The sequence below is a fragment of the Chrysemys picta genome, chromosome 4, assembly GCF_011386835.1.
Source record: "Chrysemys picta bellii isolate R12L10 chromosome 4, ASM1138683v2, whole genome shotgun sequence".
NCBI classification, from domain to species: Eukaryota; Metazoa; Chordata; order Testudines; family Emydidae; genus Chrysemys; species Chrysemys picta.
The window spans coordinates 18,648,012-18,664,802 of NC_088794.1; the positions used below are offsets into that span (position 1 = coordinate 18,648,012).

Here is a 16,791-nt window from a genome sequence, read left to right on the forward strand (position 1 = left end):
ACCATACCCAAAACATTTATTTCTCCAAAACTATTGCTAATAACGACGGATACATTGTTTCCTCCGGTATGGCGTTACCAATTCCAACACATGTACTCCTCTAATACTGTACAAGACTGTACCAAAGGAAAAAAAAGATGTACCTCCATATTGTACATAGTTGTATATACAAAGTACAATTTTACACAGTTTTTTCAAAAGTAAATATGTACACCATATATATATTGGTGTAGAAGACATGAAACAATAGAAATTGCCTTAACAAGAACATTTCATCCCAACCCATTAAACAGCGGCTGTTAATAAAAACAAAGAACAATGCACGAACCCTAGCCCACCTTTGAGAGATTTTTTTTTTTTTTTTTTTAAGATTGCTGGATTGCAATCAAACTTTCTTACATACAATAGAATCAAGACATCACTGCTACTGTTTAAATTTGTAAGTGACAGTTTCATCCATTACTCTATTTTGGCTACATTTCTCATAGCTGGTCTTTTAAAGAACTTGTTGATTACAAGTATTGCTCCAGCAGTTTGGCACACTCCAAGCCCAGTTCCAGGGAACTCCGTTTATGCAGATTATAGCACTCTGCCTCTAGAGAAAGGCTGGTGAAGTTCACTTATTACAGTGCTGCTAAAATAAAGGGTCCGTCTAATTTCCATTGCAAACTGCTGAATGTTTACCCTGCATTGAGACTTGGACTATCAAGTATTTGCACAGAAGGAACTCTTCCTCTTGTTCATCCATTTTTGGAAAAAACTGGAAATCCATTTGCCCCAAACAATGTTACTGGAGGTACAGCATGAGAAACTCCAATTTTTCCAGTTTTTAAACAGCTGTTTTGGCTCCCCCTAGATCAACTGAAATGCAATCTTAGATCGAAGCTTGGAAAAAATCCATTAATCTCCTTTTGGGCATTTGTAGGTGAACAGGCCGAGGTGAATGTTTGAAAAACAGCTACAGCACACCCAGTAATTTGTGCGTTACACAGCAGACTGATTAGAATGGCTCCCTTGAGCCTTTGTGTGGGCACAGGACGGGGGTCAAGTATCATTTCCCAGTACAGGTGGTTGCACATAGAAAGAGATGATGTGGAAGGGCAAATACCTTGAGAGACGATCTGTCAGGCTGAAACCAAAGTGGAATTACACCCACCACCAAGTGCTTATTGCTTCCTCTCGCCCAGACGTAGGAAGCATTCAGCGCAGAATGAGCTTTAACTCCTAACTTTTAAGAATTGTTTCCTTTTGTGAAGTCCTCTCTCTCTTGCTGGTTCACTAAAGACACCCATGAATTACCTGTCTCCTGATAACTAATGCTACATACATGGGATGTCCAGCCAATGCCAGATGATTTCACAGAAAGGTTTTTAAAAAAAGAACCAAAACATTATGTTACAACTAGTTTCTGTTCTGAATGCTCCCAGCAGCCTGTTTCTGGGTTTTTATTTTCATTTTAGCTTCACAGTTTTCCTAGCTGGTGGCATATGGCCCAAGAAGGACATATTTGTGTTTTGGAACAAGTCCCTATGGTGTCAGGGCTCGATCCTACTAAGTGCTGAGTCCATAAGACCCCAATCCAACAAATCAACACGCACATTCTCAACTTCAGAGACTATATTCACATGCTTAAAGTTAAGCACATGCTTATTGGTTTGCTGGACTGGGGCCAGAATACTCAGCATTTGCCGGGATCTATTGAACAAATTGTTTGAATAGATATTTGCCCATCCCCAGCTAATTTATTAGAGCATTATACCCTCCTGGGAAAATAATCTACCTTAAAAAAAGCCGCAATAGGTGTTTCGTTAATTGACAAAGCCAGTTCAGTCTATCAGGTAGACACATGTATACAGAATTTGTGACGTGCTTGCTATAAGGAAGCATACTTCTGCCGAAAAATTCGAGAGTGCGCTCTCACACATACAACCCTAGGTCTCAAAGCCCACTCAATGTTCAATTAAGTGTTGAAGTTCTGACCAACACACAAAAGAAACAGAGTGAAGCCTAAAACGTCACCTTTAAGCCATCCCTTTGTCCAATACTGCAGAGCTCTCCCTGATGTGGGGAATGTATTTTAGTGATAAATTTACCCGATACCGAGGTAAAACAAGATGGGGAAACTCAAGGGATAGAATTTTCTGCCTGAACTCTCAAGTGCTATGATTTTCTGAGTTTGTCAGAACTTTGTAATCTGAACACAGAAATGTGCAAGAATATTCTTACATTAAAAACGAACATATGAGGTATTCTTCACAGGAAGCCCGAACACACTCTCCTTTTAAACAGGCATCAAAATATATTCAGGAGAATTCTTGCACTGTCACAGTGTACTGTAATTATCTAATGGTTTTCTTTGCAATCAAACATCCAGTACAGATGAAGTGAACATTTTTTGGTCATGTCATTGTTTTGACACACACTAATTTTAGAGCTCATATTACCACAGAGAGGCAGAAATTTAGCAATCATTAAAGCACATTGCCTAACACCCAACTGGGGATGGGAAAAATATAAGGTTGGTGCTGCAGAAACTATTGACCGATCACCTAAAACTGTATTTTATTTTCAAAAGTTTTGCTTTGGATTATTCTAATCCATCATTTGATAAGTGACAGACTTATGTTCTTACAGAGTATTGCCAAGCAGACATACATTATTCCAGTTATCAACGCTTCTTTTCTTTAAAGAGATATACCATTAATCTGACACACACGTAACTGCATCTCTCTGGAAGATCTAATATTTCTTCTGACTATGAGGTAACATATAAACCTCCCCATCCGCCACACAGTGTCCTGTTTCTTCACGCCATGTTGGTCTCTTCAGTAGGATGCCCAGTGGGCACAGTCTTTTCCAGTTTTCCCTCTCCCAACAAATGTTAGTAATGCTTTGTGGCAAACTATCCTCCTGCCCCATAGAGTTCACAGCATGAAGCGGACGAGCCACAAGTGGTTTTTCTGTGTGTTTCGTGCTGGTTAGATAGGCCCAGACAACATGGAAGAGAAAAGATGCTCTTCAAACTGCCACGTTGCTAGGTGTATGTTTTCAGTGCAAGTCACAGTGCACACTGAAATTCCAGTTGATTTGCACAGGATATTGTTTATCATTGTAAGTTCTTATTCCTCTTGTCAGTAGGATCTTCCCAGTGTTGTGGTCACTAGAGATAGGCATAGTAATTCCATACACAGACAATAGTTGTTATAGTATGGTATAGTAAAAAACCTTATTTCCACTCATTTTGTGAGCTTTGAAGACATGAGATCTTGTCCTAAGATGCCTTGTATGGCTGGATGTCGTCCCTTGGAAACGTGAATGCAAAGCATAAAAACAAACAAACAAAAAAATAAGGCATTGCGAAGAATGAGTGAAAGTGAATTTACAAAGAGATCCTGTTCTGTTCATTTCCTGTGTAGTGACATGCATTCCCTTTGGCCAGTCATGATCCCCCAAAAATAAAATATTTACCACAAAGCTTTGCCTGAGTGAAAAATAAATCATTAGTTGCTTTTTAAAATTATTAGTTTCCAAAAAGAGACTGAGATTCCTTGGTGCTAGGAGTCCATCTGAACCTGAGAGCAACCGAGCTGGTCACACAGTTGGGTTTCATTCCCTTTGATATGGACAGGTTAAGATCTGACAGAAGTAACACACACAGTGCAGTGTTTCCAAAAGATAAGGGCTGTTAGATGTTAATTAAGAAAATAAACAATTAAAATGGTCCCAACAAATCTTTTTCAGCGGTTTCTTTCTCCTGTAGTCCATGAACTTCTCATGTCTCCATAATTTAGGACACAGAGAAAATCAGTCCTTTTTACACAAGCATTAATACAAAAAAATCTTCTCTTTCAAAGAGATTGAAAAACAGTGTCTATCCAAGTAACCTCCTTTAAAAGGAATTAGAAGAGGATGTTTAAGGCCAACTTGTTCTTAGAGATGCAACATACCTTGTTTTTATTACAATGCTAGTTAAACATCACAACCTGCATTAAACCACAAAGTTAAGGTGTGATTCAGGCCCACAAATATCAAAGGACATGACTAGAGTTGGGAGAGTCACCTTCCTTATGTTGTCCTTGCTTGAGTAACTACAACGAGAACATAAATGGTAGGACTATTCAGACTCCAGCAATATTTGAGCATGATGGGCAAGGTAAGGATGGAAAGTCAGTTGCAAGATCCCTTGTCTAGTGGGGCTGTGAGACTCATTATCTTAACATAGCATGAGCCTTTTTGCCTTTTATTCCCCCTTCATTAAATATATGGCAGCATTCTGGAAAATATATTGCCATGAAAGTACAGAAAAGTCCATATAGCCTGCTAGTAGCTGAAGCAGTCAGTCTGTCACACACATATATACTAAGTCGTCACTAATTTGTCAGCAGAATCCCTTGGAGGCATGATGATTTATCATAGAAATATGTATTTAAGCAATTTAGGAGCTGGACACTGTAGTGCCAATCACCCATCGAGCATGCTCCCACCACTCTCCTGACACTGGGGTCCTCCACAATAGTTCATAGTGGTGAGAGCCATAGAACAAAGTCTTTACGACTCAAAAACAGGGCCAAGCGGCAAAGAGTTTCAGAATCAAGCTTTAGGGATGTTCAGAAGTGGGGTTTCGGTTTGAGCCCATCTCAACTTATGATCACGTTAGGAAATGCCACTCCTGTGAGAGCACAGCAGCTGGTTTTCAGAAGGTAACTCGTTTTTACATTCCACCTTCCAAGTTCCCACTGAACAGCACACACTGCATTATTGTCTAATGCCCTGAACGTTTCCTTTTAAAAGAACAAAGCTGCTTTTAAAGCTGGGAGCACCAAAACAACTGCACGGTGGCCATACTCAGCAATTCTATTTTTTTCCCCTCCTAAAACTCAGAAATAGATTTGCTTTATTTAAATCTGCACCAACACACACAACACGGAACTCATGTTCCAGAGCTGAGTATTTGTCATGACAAGTTTCAATCAAGGGGAGCTTGACATGGCTAAGAGCTAAGACTGCTGAAAGAGAGAGGATGTAATGGAAATCGAGACAGACCCTTAACAGCAGTGGCACCAGCAGGAAATGTAATAATGCACAAGAATCAGGCATGTCCAAGCTCCACATAACTAGTGGTATCAAAACATGCAGTAGACTAAAATCTATTGGATTGTTTCCCTGTGGCAAATGAATATATATAAGTCATTACACCAGTATCCAAAACATGGCACCACTGAGTACTTCTCTCAGTGGCCAAACACGAACAAGGCATCAACGATGAACTGAGAACCAATTCATCAGTCCTTTGTGTTGGCCTCACCACTTTCACAGTGACCTGAAGTTCGATTTTCTGTCTGTATTTCATAAGCAAGGTATGCTGATGTGGTGTGCATGTGGTGAGGTTTAACTACCCATGTCTTCACTCCCAGGGAGCGCTCCTGGCAGTAATGACTTACAAACTAACCTTCAGCAGAAGTCCGAAACTAGTTAAATAGGAATTTTCACGTGTCTTTAATATAGTCCCCTCATTTGAAACAACAAAATTATATCCACAGTGGGGCTTCTAGTTCAGACAGTACAGGACTTGTCAGTAGGCTGTTGAGATGCAGAAGAAGCAACACCAGGGCTTGTGGCATTTGTTTTGGGGAAAACTGCAGGCTTCGGCCTTGTTGCTGGAGGTTTAACCTGGGCAGCCATTTTGACTGACTTCACTGGCCTGAAGGTGCATGGGATGTCACCAGCAGTGCTGGCGCTCCGCTGGAATGCTGGTTCGGAGTCCTTAAGAATCTGGGTATGCAGAGGGCTGGAAGGTTCTGAGGTGGGTGCCACAACAGGGGAGGTTTTCAAAGGCTCCAGGGTGTCGAGGACAACATCTGGTGTGTGCTTTACGCTGCTTTGCCTTTCCAACTCCCGCAGTTCATTCAGAGCAGTGTTCATGGTAGCTTCAATGTCCTGCAAAGATTTAAAAAAAAGACAAATGATCACAGGGGCCAGATACACGTAAACAAGCACACAGTTCTGTAAGAGTCAATTTCAGAGAGAGTTCATTTTTCTTCAGCTCCAGGGCTCAGCAAATCATCGTCTGCTAAGGGTTAATAGGACCTTAATTACCATAAAGCAAAACCAGTGTTAGACTGTACATGCTAGGGCTATTGACTGTATTTAGCTGCATATATAGAAATCACTTAGTGATATAACATTAACCAGCAGTAGGGAACAAACTAATAAAGACTTTTTTTTAAGGCTAGTTTTATGCTTTGTTATTCCTGAATTCTCTTATGTTTTCACCAGGACATCAAAGACACAAATAAAATCCCTCCTGGGCTGAACTACAGAGAAAAAAACCTGCAGTTTCAATTGATATGGATCTATTCTTGTCTTTTTGTTTTTTTGATAAACAGAAGGATAATCCTCCAAACGGTACTGTGGAGAGTAACTCCTTGAAAGGATGAAATCATGCTGTTCACTGCTTCCTACATCCTTTAAGGGTGATAGCATCCTAGGATGCTGGAGTTTGTATGGGTTACCTATCCATCTCATTGGATCTGCACATAAGCAAGGGCTGGTATCCCCCATGAAGACATCACACTGGACCTGTAAATCATATTGAGCTTTTAAAATCCATAAAAGATATTGGAGACATATGTAAAAAACAAGTTGTCAGCATTTCCCTTCGGGCTTACAGAATACTCTAGGTATTAACCAGGAGGCATAGAGAACTTCATGAGACCAATAATAAATGTCAGTGGGTTTTAGTCTCAGCTATATTGAGACCTACACGTTTGCTAAGACCTCAGCTATGGGTTGAGTCTACTGTCCATGAAAAGAATTCATATGAGAGTGGAATGGTTTAGCTTTTCCATGACTCAGTTTAGCTACAACTTTTTAGCTTCCTTGGAAGCTTTGTTAGGTGCAGGGGGAGGTAAATCAGTCAAGGAGTGGTAGAGGGAACCAGAGAGGGTGGCTTGACACCTCCAACCATATACCAAGACCAAACAGGTTTTAAGAAACACACAACTATGAAAAATATGTAAAAACGTAAGATGATTATTAGTGTCTGAACTGACATATGACATGGCACAAAAGGGAGCACTCACTTAATGCAGCTAATTTTTTAAAACTTTTGTTTCCACTAGAGAATTATAAATGACTGGACTTTATATTCTGGCAAGAAGAGACTGAAGAGAAAAACTAAGTGAGAGTTTAATTGAAAGACAAAGATTGATTTGTGTCAACCAAACCTCAAGAAGAAAAATGTCAAGACAATGAGACCTGTACATTACCTTCTCACAGAACAGAGCAGGCTAAAGATACTGCAAGAGCAAAATATAGCCCCTCCTTCCCCCCCGCACCACCCAACAACAAAAAAAACAAACCCAACAACAACAGAGGATGTAACAGATATTCACTTGGATTCTGGGCAAAAGGCCCATGTTTACATTACAATAACCCAATATCAAGTATAAAATATCTACCACCACTGATTTGCCTGTAAAAAGGTGTTTTATTCATTGTCACCTACCCACTCCTTCTGGGGTTCTTTGAAATCATGTCACTTTTGGTTCCGGAAGACTGTAGAAACTGGCCTTCTTGCATAGCTCAGAGCTGACTTTGTAATCTGAGAGCAAAGTGTTCCTTAGCTTTAGATAGATCCACCACACACTGAAAACAGCTGGCAAGGGCAAGCATGCATGTGTAGATATATCGGCCGTTTGGAATGGGGGGTAAGGGGAGATCCTCCAGTGATTAGGAGGAAGTCAGCTAGAGCCTGTAATACCTACCCATTTATCTGCATTGGTAGCTCTCACCCCTTGCAATCTAGGTTTTACTTCAAGCATCTGGGTGTTTTAGATCTGTTTTGTGACATGTTCTGGCACTGGTCAGTTCTGGACAGTGCAAGCTGAGATTTCATTGTGAATTTCTGAATGTTTTTTCTATGGACATAGGTCATTACTGTAATGGTCCATGGTCCCAAAGAAGCAAGTGATGGAGAGATTTTGTGCATAGAGATGAGGATTTTATGAGAAGTGCTCATGTCAAAAGCTAAGAGAGAGGGAGATCCAAAATAGTAAGGGTTTTGAAGATGAACTAATAACAAAGCCCCTTTTCCTTGTATGCTGACTTGGTCTAAAATGTAGAACACCATCTCTGCAGGGTTAAGGAACAGCTGTGTACTCACTGGTTAGACACCCGACCACATTCCTTAAACACCTGTCTAAAGAAATCAAAACGTCAAGACTATTTTCTTTGAAGGTGGCTTTTCACCACACATTGAAACCTACAAGTACCAAAACACAGCACTATGAAAATAGAAGAATGGGGCAAGTCTGCTTTTATTTTGATTATACTACTGCATATACCTCCAACATCTAACTACAGTCAAACAAGCTTGCTCAACTGGTGAAAGGGTTTCAAATTGACACTTAATACCCTGCTTTTCTCATGCCCTGGAATTTGGATTATTTAATATTTTGCTGACAGCTTTGGAATCAGAGTATAATTTTTGGTGATGGACACACCCGAACCTTTGAAACTGTAGAATATAAATAATAAATGTGCAGAAGTTTCTATTTAGTAAAGGATTCATCCATTTATCTTTACTCGTGTGAGTAGTCTCACTGACTTACCCAATGTACGTTTACAGGATTAGATTCTAGCCACGTAGAGGGTTAATATTTTATTAATCCAACGCCAAGGATGCAAGTTGTAAAACTAAGCCACAATTTGAATTTGAAACATTTGATTGTAACAAGCAGCCAAAGAGACAAGTATGATCACAAATCCTTGCTTTCTTGCCCCCCCAATTATAAATAAATATACCAATAAATATCCTACAACCCGTGTCTGCATACTGCAGAGACAGTAAGAAAAGCTACAACACAAATAGATGATGGGTCAAAAACCCAGAAAGCCAAACTTTGAATTGTGCATATCTGCGACCTCCCCACTTCTTTGTATTGCCCACGCAAGCCCAGGGCATCTGTTGTGCAGTAACCGCTATGAGAAATTTAGGGAAATAACTAGGTGGGTGGATACACACATTGCTTATGCAGTGGAGTGAGTGACAAGCACAGGGAATTCAGCATCTATCTATGAACCCGTGAAGTGCTTACAAGTGCCAAGGATTGGAACACACAATCCTCTCCCCAAGCCTGAAGGATAGAGGCACCACACTAAGGAGTGGTTTACTCATGATGAGTTGGGTAAGGTTTAAAATCATGACACTCTTTCCTTACAAATACAAAAGGGACACTTCACTGAACCCTTTATGCCAAGCAATCCCCTTTACCTGCGCAATGACCTCAGGATCCATGGGCCGATGGTTATTGAAACTCTTTGACCTGCCTGCAGTCACAGTTTTACGGATCTGTGGGCTGTCTATCCTGTTCTTCAGAGATGAGTGCCGGCTGATAGAATTGAGGCTGCCGTGGCCGCTGATGGAGCATTTATCTGGTACCTCCTTGGGGAGACTCTGGCTCATAATGGGCTGAGATGAGGGTCTAGAACTAGCTGTGGCTCCTGGGGAGGCTGGTTCTACCAGTGAACTAGCCAGTCCGTGGCTGTCGCTTTGACGGAACGCTCTTCTGATGCTGCCTGACTCTGGTCTCTTTCTTTGCCTTCCAACACAGAAGCAAAACAAGTCAGTACAAGCAGGTGTCGGGGATGGGCCATACCTCAATATAGATGTCCTGAGACAACACAGAGGACAACAGAAAGAGATCTAAAGGTGGCCTGGTTGTCATTATCACTCTCACAAATCACTATCACAACACTTGTCATTAAAACAAAAGACTGAATGGAGAATATATTTAACATGGTGTGACCCATGGTCAGAAAGGGTTAAGCATCCTGCAGATAAACGACCCAAATTCAACCCTTACGGACATTTTGGTAGATACTGTTTGTGTGTGTTTGATTACATTGTTAACATCTAACAATATATATGTAAACAGTCCCAGTCTATGCTGTATTCTGTTAATTCAGAGATCGAAAGGATCTCTTAACATTTAAATGAACTGTAAACATAGTGATTCATCTCTCTTTGAAATGTACAGCAAATCACCTGCGAATGGTGGAAAAACAGGCACCTGCCTTATGTTAATCCGTGTAGCTAATTACCCATGATGATCAGGAAACAGGTCTACTTTAAAGTCTCCATGATTGCCTATTGTTTACCTAAGGACTCCGACCTGTCAAGAGAAGGCCTGGAACTGTATAAAAACCCCTTCAGTCCTGATCCTTTTTATCTCAGATCTGCTTGATGCTTCATGCAGGGGAAGTTTAAATCCTAAAACTGAGATCTCCAGACCTGTCTGGATCATCCTGAATATGATCATTGAACTATAATTTATGGACTATATCTGAAAGAACTCTTTGCAATTACAAAACTTACCATCCCTACTATGAATCTCATCTCAGAAACTGTACTCATGTCTGTAGGTATACTGACTTTTTAACCAATACACTCTCTCTCTCTCCTTTTTAAATAAATTTTTGTTTAGTTAATAAGGATTGGCCGTAAGTGTATATTTGGGTAAGATCTGGAATATTCATTAACCTGTGAGGTAATGCGTCTGATCCTTTGGGATTGGTAGAACTTTTGTATATGATGAATAAGATTTTCAGTAATCTTCACCATGTTTGACTTGGGGTGTCTGGGTGGAGGCCTGAGACTGGGTTACTTTAAGGGGACTGTGTTCTGGCTTCTGGGTAACCAGTGAGGTATTATAGAAGCTGTTTCGTGCTGGTCTGGTAAATTTAAGTATTAGAATATCCATCAGCTTTGGGGATTGTCTGCCCCATCCTTTACAGTTCACCCTAACTGAAGTAACTCCAGCACGGCTCCTGGTCACCCATGGTTATGAAACAAAGATTTTGCACTTTTAACTAAAATAATTCGGTGTCGTCAGCTAGTTTGGCTGCCTGCTTTCATGATATGAGAACAGCAGAGCTTCTATTTTTGGCTGAGGGGCCAGGTAGAAAGTCTAATCAAACTCTGGGCCAGAGGCAAGAAGATATTTACAGCTATACAGGTATGGCTGGTGACCTGCAGTATGGCTAAGCTAATAGTCATTTCCTGTTTACAGTAAATGTATCTTCTCTATACTGAAGATGACCATGGTGGCTTAATTATATAGTGCTACAAGTGTATAGGATGCTGTGAAATAGTTTCAGAGTAGCAGCCGTGTTAGTCTGTATCCGCAAAAAGAAGAACAGGAGGACTTGTGGCACCTTAGAGACTAACAAATTTATTAGAGCATAAGCTTTCGTGGACTACAGCCCACTTCTTCGGATGCATCCGAAGAAGTGGGCTGTAGTCCACGAAAGCTTATGCTCTAATAAATTTGTTAGTCTCTAAGGTGCCACAAGTCCTCCTGTTCTTCTTTTTGTGAAATAGTTGTTACCACCAGTTAACCTATCTCCATTCAGCAGCATGCAGTCTGAAAGCATGACTCCAAGCAAATGACATATGATCATCGTAGAAGGAATGTGTCAAGCAATAGAGGAACCCATTGCATCCTTTAAAGAGGATTATTTATATATAGCACAGGCCCTGTGAATAACTGCTAGAAAGTTCTAGTTCCAGCTGGATTTTGGCATCAGAAAAATAATTCAGTGGGCGGCACAATTGCTACAGTGAAACCATCTGATCTATTTTGTCCAGCTCTGCACAGATCAGAATATTCATTTCTAAAGAAAACACAGCATGAGTATTATGCTGCTAAATATCACACCTTCCCTGGTAAAAGGAAAACATGAACTAAGCCTAACCAAGCCCTAGGAGTTCTCCCCTTTGGTGCAGTGTCCATAACAGATGGTGAGCCTCCAGAATGAATCTGATCATTATACAAATCCTTCCATAACTGGTAGAGTTCTGTGCTTTAATGGCTCATAGAACATATAAAAATGCCAGACCCTAAGGTGGTGCACAGTGATATAATGTCAATGATATCAACAGAGCTGGATTAACTCACATTAGCTGAGGATCTGGCCTGTTATTTAATACAAACAGTGGACAACTTACAATTATTATTTTCTATCTTTGCCCTAGAGTCCCTGTTAGGCTAATTAAAGGTTGATATTTTCATTCAGTTCTAGAATGTTACAATTATCAATACTAGTAGCTTTAAGGCACAGATTTATTGCAGAGAAAGGCATTTCGGTAACAGCATGCTTTTTTATAATAATGGGAGAATCTGAAAGATCTGGGGGGAGAACCCTGCCTTAAAAAATAAATAAATATAAAAAGTGAGACACATTTCATCTCATTCCAGTTTCATTTTTCAGATTTTCGTCAACTCGGCCTTAGGCTACTCTAACAATTTTTTATTGAACAGACAAAATTGGAAGTGAGGACAGTTATTTCAGTAGCACTGTACATACATAGTAACTTCCTTTGGGTAAAAGTGTGAGAAAGGAGAGATCATTATGGATGGCATTGAGGCAGTTGAAAAGAGGATCTATCTTTCATTAGTGCTTTATAGCACCCAAAACTGTGCTAAATGTCTTACAAGATGTATTAAAAAAAAAAAAAAAAAAAAAAAAGACACGATCCCTGTCCTAAAGAGCAAATAATCTAAAATGTAAAGAGGCAGCACCAAATGGTAAGAACAAACAATGGGGTTGGAATAGGAGAAAAGGGGTTACAAAAAAAGTCATGTGATGACGACTATGATCTTCTGGGTAGTATGGGACCATCTTCCTATGTGATAGTACAGTGCCTCATACCATGGAGAACAGATCCTGTCTGGAGCCTTTATGGTTTAACATTTCCCTTCTTGACTCCTTTTCCTGTTTACACAGTATTGGAAGTGCCCCTAATTCTTCACCACTCCTTCTATTAGAAGGCATGGGTTCATAGGTCTTGAAGCTCTAATCCTTTTCCTCTCTTCAAACTTCTCTTGACAGAGTCTTTCCATTGTATCCTCAGTCTTCCATGTACTTCCCCTCCCATGCTTCCTTTGCTGGTCATTCTTCTCCTATCATCATCATCTCATGTGCGCTCTCCAGCCTATCATTACGAGTCCCAAATTCATCTTTTCCCTAATTTCCGCCACAGGCTCTCTATCTACCCTCCGCATGCCCGCATGCCTATCGGTCTTCTCAGTGTATTATTTTCTACTACCTTCATGCTCTAGAGAAACAAATAATTAACAGCAATGCAAGAATATCATCTTTGTGGCTCTGCTACATACACATAATAGTTGTTTTAATGTTAGTGTATTTACTATTGGATTTCAGATTTTCATCTTCTTAGGGCAGGGGATGATGTGGAACTGAAGTCGGGGAAATAGGTGACAGTGGGCCAGGCTGGAGAAAGAAGGAGCTAAAGAGTGAGTGGTGGGGTACGGATAGGTATAGGGAGGAGGAAACAGAGAGGAAGTGGTACCACTTATTCCTACGCCTCTCACAAGAGAGAAATGTCCCACAACGCTCAGCACCAAGATTTCTGTACCAAGTAGAAAAATGCAAGATTGCTCTTACTTGTTGATGTTTGCAAGATAAATATCAGCGACGTGACCCCCACTTGGACAATTGGCACCGGCTCTGGCTGTCACTTTTTCTTCTGGTGGCTCAGAATTGATTTCTATTTCGGACTTGGGGCTGGATCTTTCAGAGGAACCATCCTCACTATGGAGGAGGAGGAGGAGGGGAAGGAAAGCACAAACAAAAACACAATCTTAAGTTTTCAGAAGATTCTATATTGTGCCCCCTCTGCCCCCTTTTTGTCATCACTACATTGTGAGGGACAAGTTTTGTTCCAAATTATGAAGTCAATTTTTGTGCCTATCTTTGAGAGCCCAGCTGTGCACTGGGATTCCTCAGGTGGGCAAATATTACTTTTAGAGGACAAAGATGCTGAACCTACTAGCTCAGCGCAGGTGGAACCCAGCACATACATTAAGCCCAGTGACTTCAATGGCATTGCTCCTGCAGGGAACAGCTTGAGAGATCAGGACTATGTAATCCCAATACAGTGCAGGCATGGGCATCACAATGTAGATCACTGAGTTTGAAAAACATTTCTTGCTCAAATAAGAATTAACTGTACCCAAATCTTCCAGGCATTCAGCAACCCACCCCGGATCACTGTAGCGGTAACGTACATGTAGCCAATGATTTTAGTTTATCATCATCCATTTATTGTGTGATGTTATGATTAATCAACGTGTTATATTACATATATTCATTATATGTTAGAGTTAATTTGTAGGATTATAAAAGTATAAGATTGATCAGTTTTTAGAGGAACCAAGTATTAGACATGAGTAAGACAAGCTGAAACGCAAGAACCTGTAGGCTGAGGCCTGCAAGACTTTAACTTAGCTATTTTAGGCCTTGGAGACAAGTAATGATGACATAAGTGACCAGAAAATAACACAATGCACTAAGATTATGCAAAAAGAGGTACCAGGTGGTAATATTGTGCAAAATTACCCAGAAGATGAATATTCGATAATAAAAATACTGTAAAGGCATATCTGTCTCCAACATGCGTCTTAACCACAGGATACAGGTTGTGCGTCAATGCTAATGAGAATAAAGGGAACTTACACAGCCTATAGAAAATTGGGGTCCCTTAAGTATCCATGGGACACAGACCAATGAGAGAAAAAGAGGGTTGACACTTTTATGGACATGTGCAGAATGTAGGTATTGACAAAATCACATTATAAAAAGGGGATGCCCAGAACGAGAAAACTGAGCTCCCTATGGGAGTCTCTAGGAGGAACCATCCCTCTACCGATGATCAAGCCATGAGAGACCCATCAGACCCGAACACTGTTGTTAAAGCTGTGAGTATAACTATATTTGTAACTTGTGCATAGGTCTATATAGAATTTCTATATGCTTGAGTAATCATACATTTAATTGTAACTAACACCACTTGTAAAATAGACTAAACCTTGTACTTGTGAATGTGTGTGTGGTCACTACCCTTGGTCTTTATGTGTTCCTAGAGACTAACTCTAAAACAAGTAGCAGAGATGACTTTCACTCTGTTAAGCTTGAAACTAGCCACCAGAGCTGAACCCACGACGGTGTAATACCACATTACAGAATTCATGTTTAATAAAATAAAAGGCTACATACGTGTCTTGAACAACAATGTACTGATGAGGGATAAGACCGTCTACGCCGTTGTGCCGTCCCTCCCACCAATCATCTGAGGCCCGCTGATACAGGAGGAGAGAAGCCCCTTTTTTAAAGGACAGCTCTCGTGCAGTTCGGCCAATGTAGTCAAACTTTGCTATTGCTTCTATCGGCTCACACTCTAGGAGAGAGAAAGGAAAAGGCTATTTAATGAACACTCAGTGTTGGACAAGGATTCACGAGTTTAAATCCCTACCTTAAATCTTTCAGTGATGGATATCAGCTACAGAGCAACAATTATGGGACATGACCATGTCCTCTGGGATAAAGCATCACCTCACAACAACGGAGAAGGGGGGGCACAAGCATTCAGATTTTGGCATCCATCTCTTTAAGGCTACATCTACAGTGGTGTGTGTAGACGACAGACCCCACCCGCCTCCCCAGCATGGATATAAATAGCACTGTAGATGGGGAGGCATTGCTTAAGCTAGTAGAGCAAACACAGCAGAATCTCAGCGTACATATCCTACATGGCTCTCTGCATGCGCAAGCAGTGCCTTCCCCAAAGCACAGCAGTGCTATGCTTAATCAGTGTACTGTCCCTGCTCCCTCCCTGCTCCCAGAGCCTTTCCGGGCTGTCTCCCCGTGCCAGAGCCTTTCCTCATGGCAGTGAAAGGCTCCTGCAGCAGAGAGCAATGGAGCCTTTCCCGGCTGCCTCCCGCCAGAGCCTTGCACTGTGGTATGTAGCTACATGTACGCTACATACAACCGGCCAGAGTGGACAGTGCCAACCAGTCAGGGGTTCTTGGATTGAGCTTTTCACGTCAACATTTTCTACCCTGAAATCTCTCACTGCAGCAAAAACATGTCAAGAAAAACCCACAACTGAACTCTAAGATCACCAAAACCAAGAAGCTCTCAGGGACAAAAGCAATCTAGAGTTAATTTCCTCAAAGGCAGCTCAATAAACCTTCTGTGCTGGCAAGCAGGAGTTTTCATTAGCATTTAGGGAAGGAAAGACTTCTGGATTCAAGCTGCTTCAGAAGTAAGGACTCTACTCAGAAGAATATTTCTGCTGCCTTATGGGGCTTGCAGGGACCAGAAGACTACAGATCCTGGCCGTGTGGGAGGCTGATCTGTTCAGAGCAATAGCTGGCCTGTCATGGAAGCTAATAAAAATATTAAACGCCTGCATGGCTGCATGTTATGATGAGCTCACGAAAAGGCACTCCACTCCAGAGCGCCACACCCCACTGGATTCATCGCGCACATTGTTTATCAAGCACAATCCAAGGGCCCTCGGAGCTGTACAATACTTGGAACAAGACAGCTCCTGCTTCGGGAGCTTACAATCTAAAATAGACGGTCTCATAACACACAGTGACCAGATACCAACCTGTGGCACTTGTACTATGGAGGGGAGGACAGGATAGGTGTCTAGACAGTCAGATTGATCCAACTCAAAATGCCTGGATCATTTTAAGATTTACAGTTCTGTCCTTGGCAAATTCTCTTTTGCAGCCAGGATACAAATTACAGCTCTAGGCTGGAATCAGGTAATGGAGTGAGCTTGGCTGCCTACTTCCTAATTATCTACAACTTCCAAGCATCTTTCAAGGAGCTGGGGGCCAGCTGCCTCTTGATGGCAGTTTTGGCTTCTTTTTAAAGCAGCACACTTCAGGGATCACATAGCTCTTTTCCTGATCC

The 16,791-nt window shown here is 41.2% G+C and overlaps 1 protein-coding gene across 10 annotated transcripts in view; it reads right to left on the bottom strand.

The window, feature by feature from the left end:
• Positions 1-2,537: 2,537 nt before the first annotated feature.
• Positions 2,538-16,791, bottom strand: part of SRGAP2 (SLIT-ROBO Rho GTPase activating protein 2) — a 202,064-nt gene continuing 187,810 nt past the window's right edge. For 8 of the 10 annotated variants that reach the window (XM_065594599.1, XM_042848989.2, XM_005306441.4 and 5 more), the window contains 4 exons: positions 15,082-15,262; positions 13,471-13,617; positions 9,275-9,602; positions 2,538-5,937 (listed from right to left, as the gene is read on the bottom strand). In XM_065594599.1, the coding sequence (XP_065450671.1) occupies positions 5,554-5,937; positions 9,275-9,602; positions 13,471-13,617; positions 15,082-15,262 (1,040 nt within the window). In that variant the 3' untranslated portion in view covers positions 2,538-5,553. The remainder of the gene's footprint in view (positions 5,938-9,274; positions 9,603-13,470; positions 13,618-15,081; positions 15,263-16,791) is intronic. The other 2 variants (XM_024109330.3, XM_042848991.2) reach the window with 2 other exon arrangements.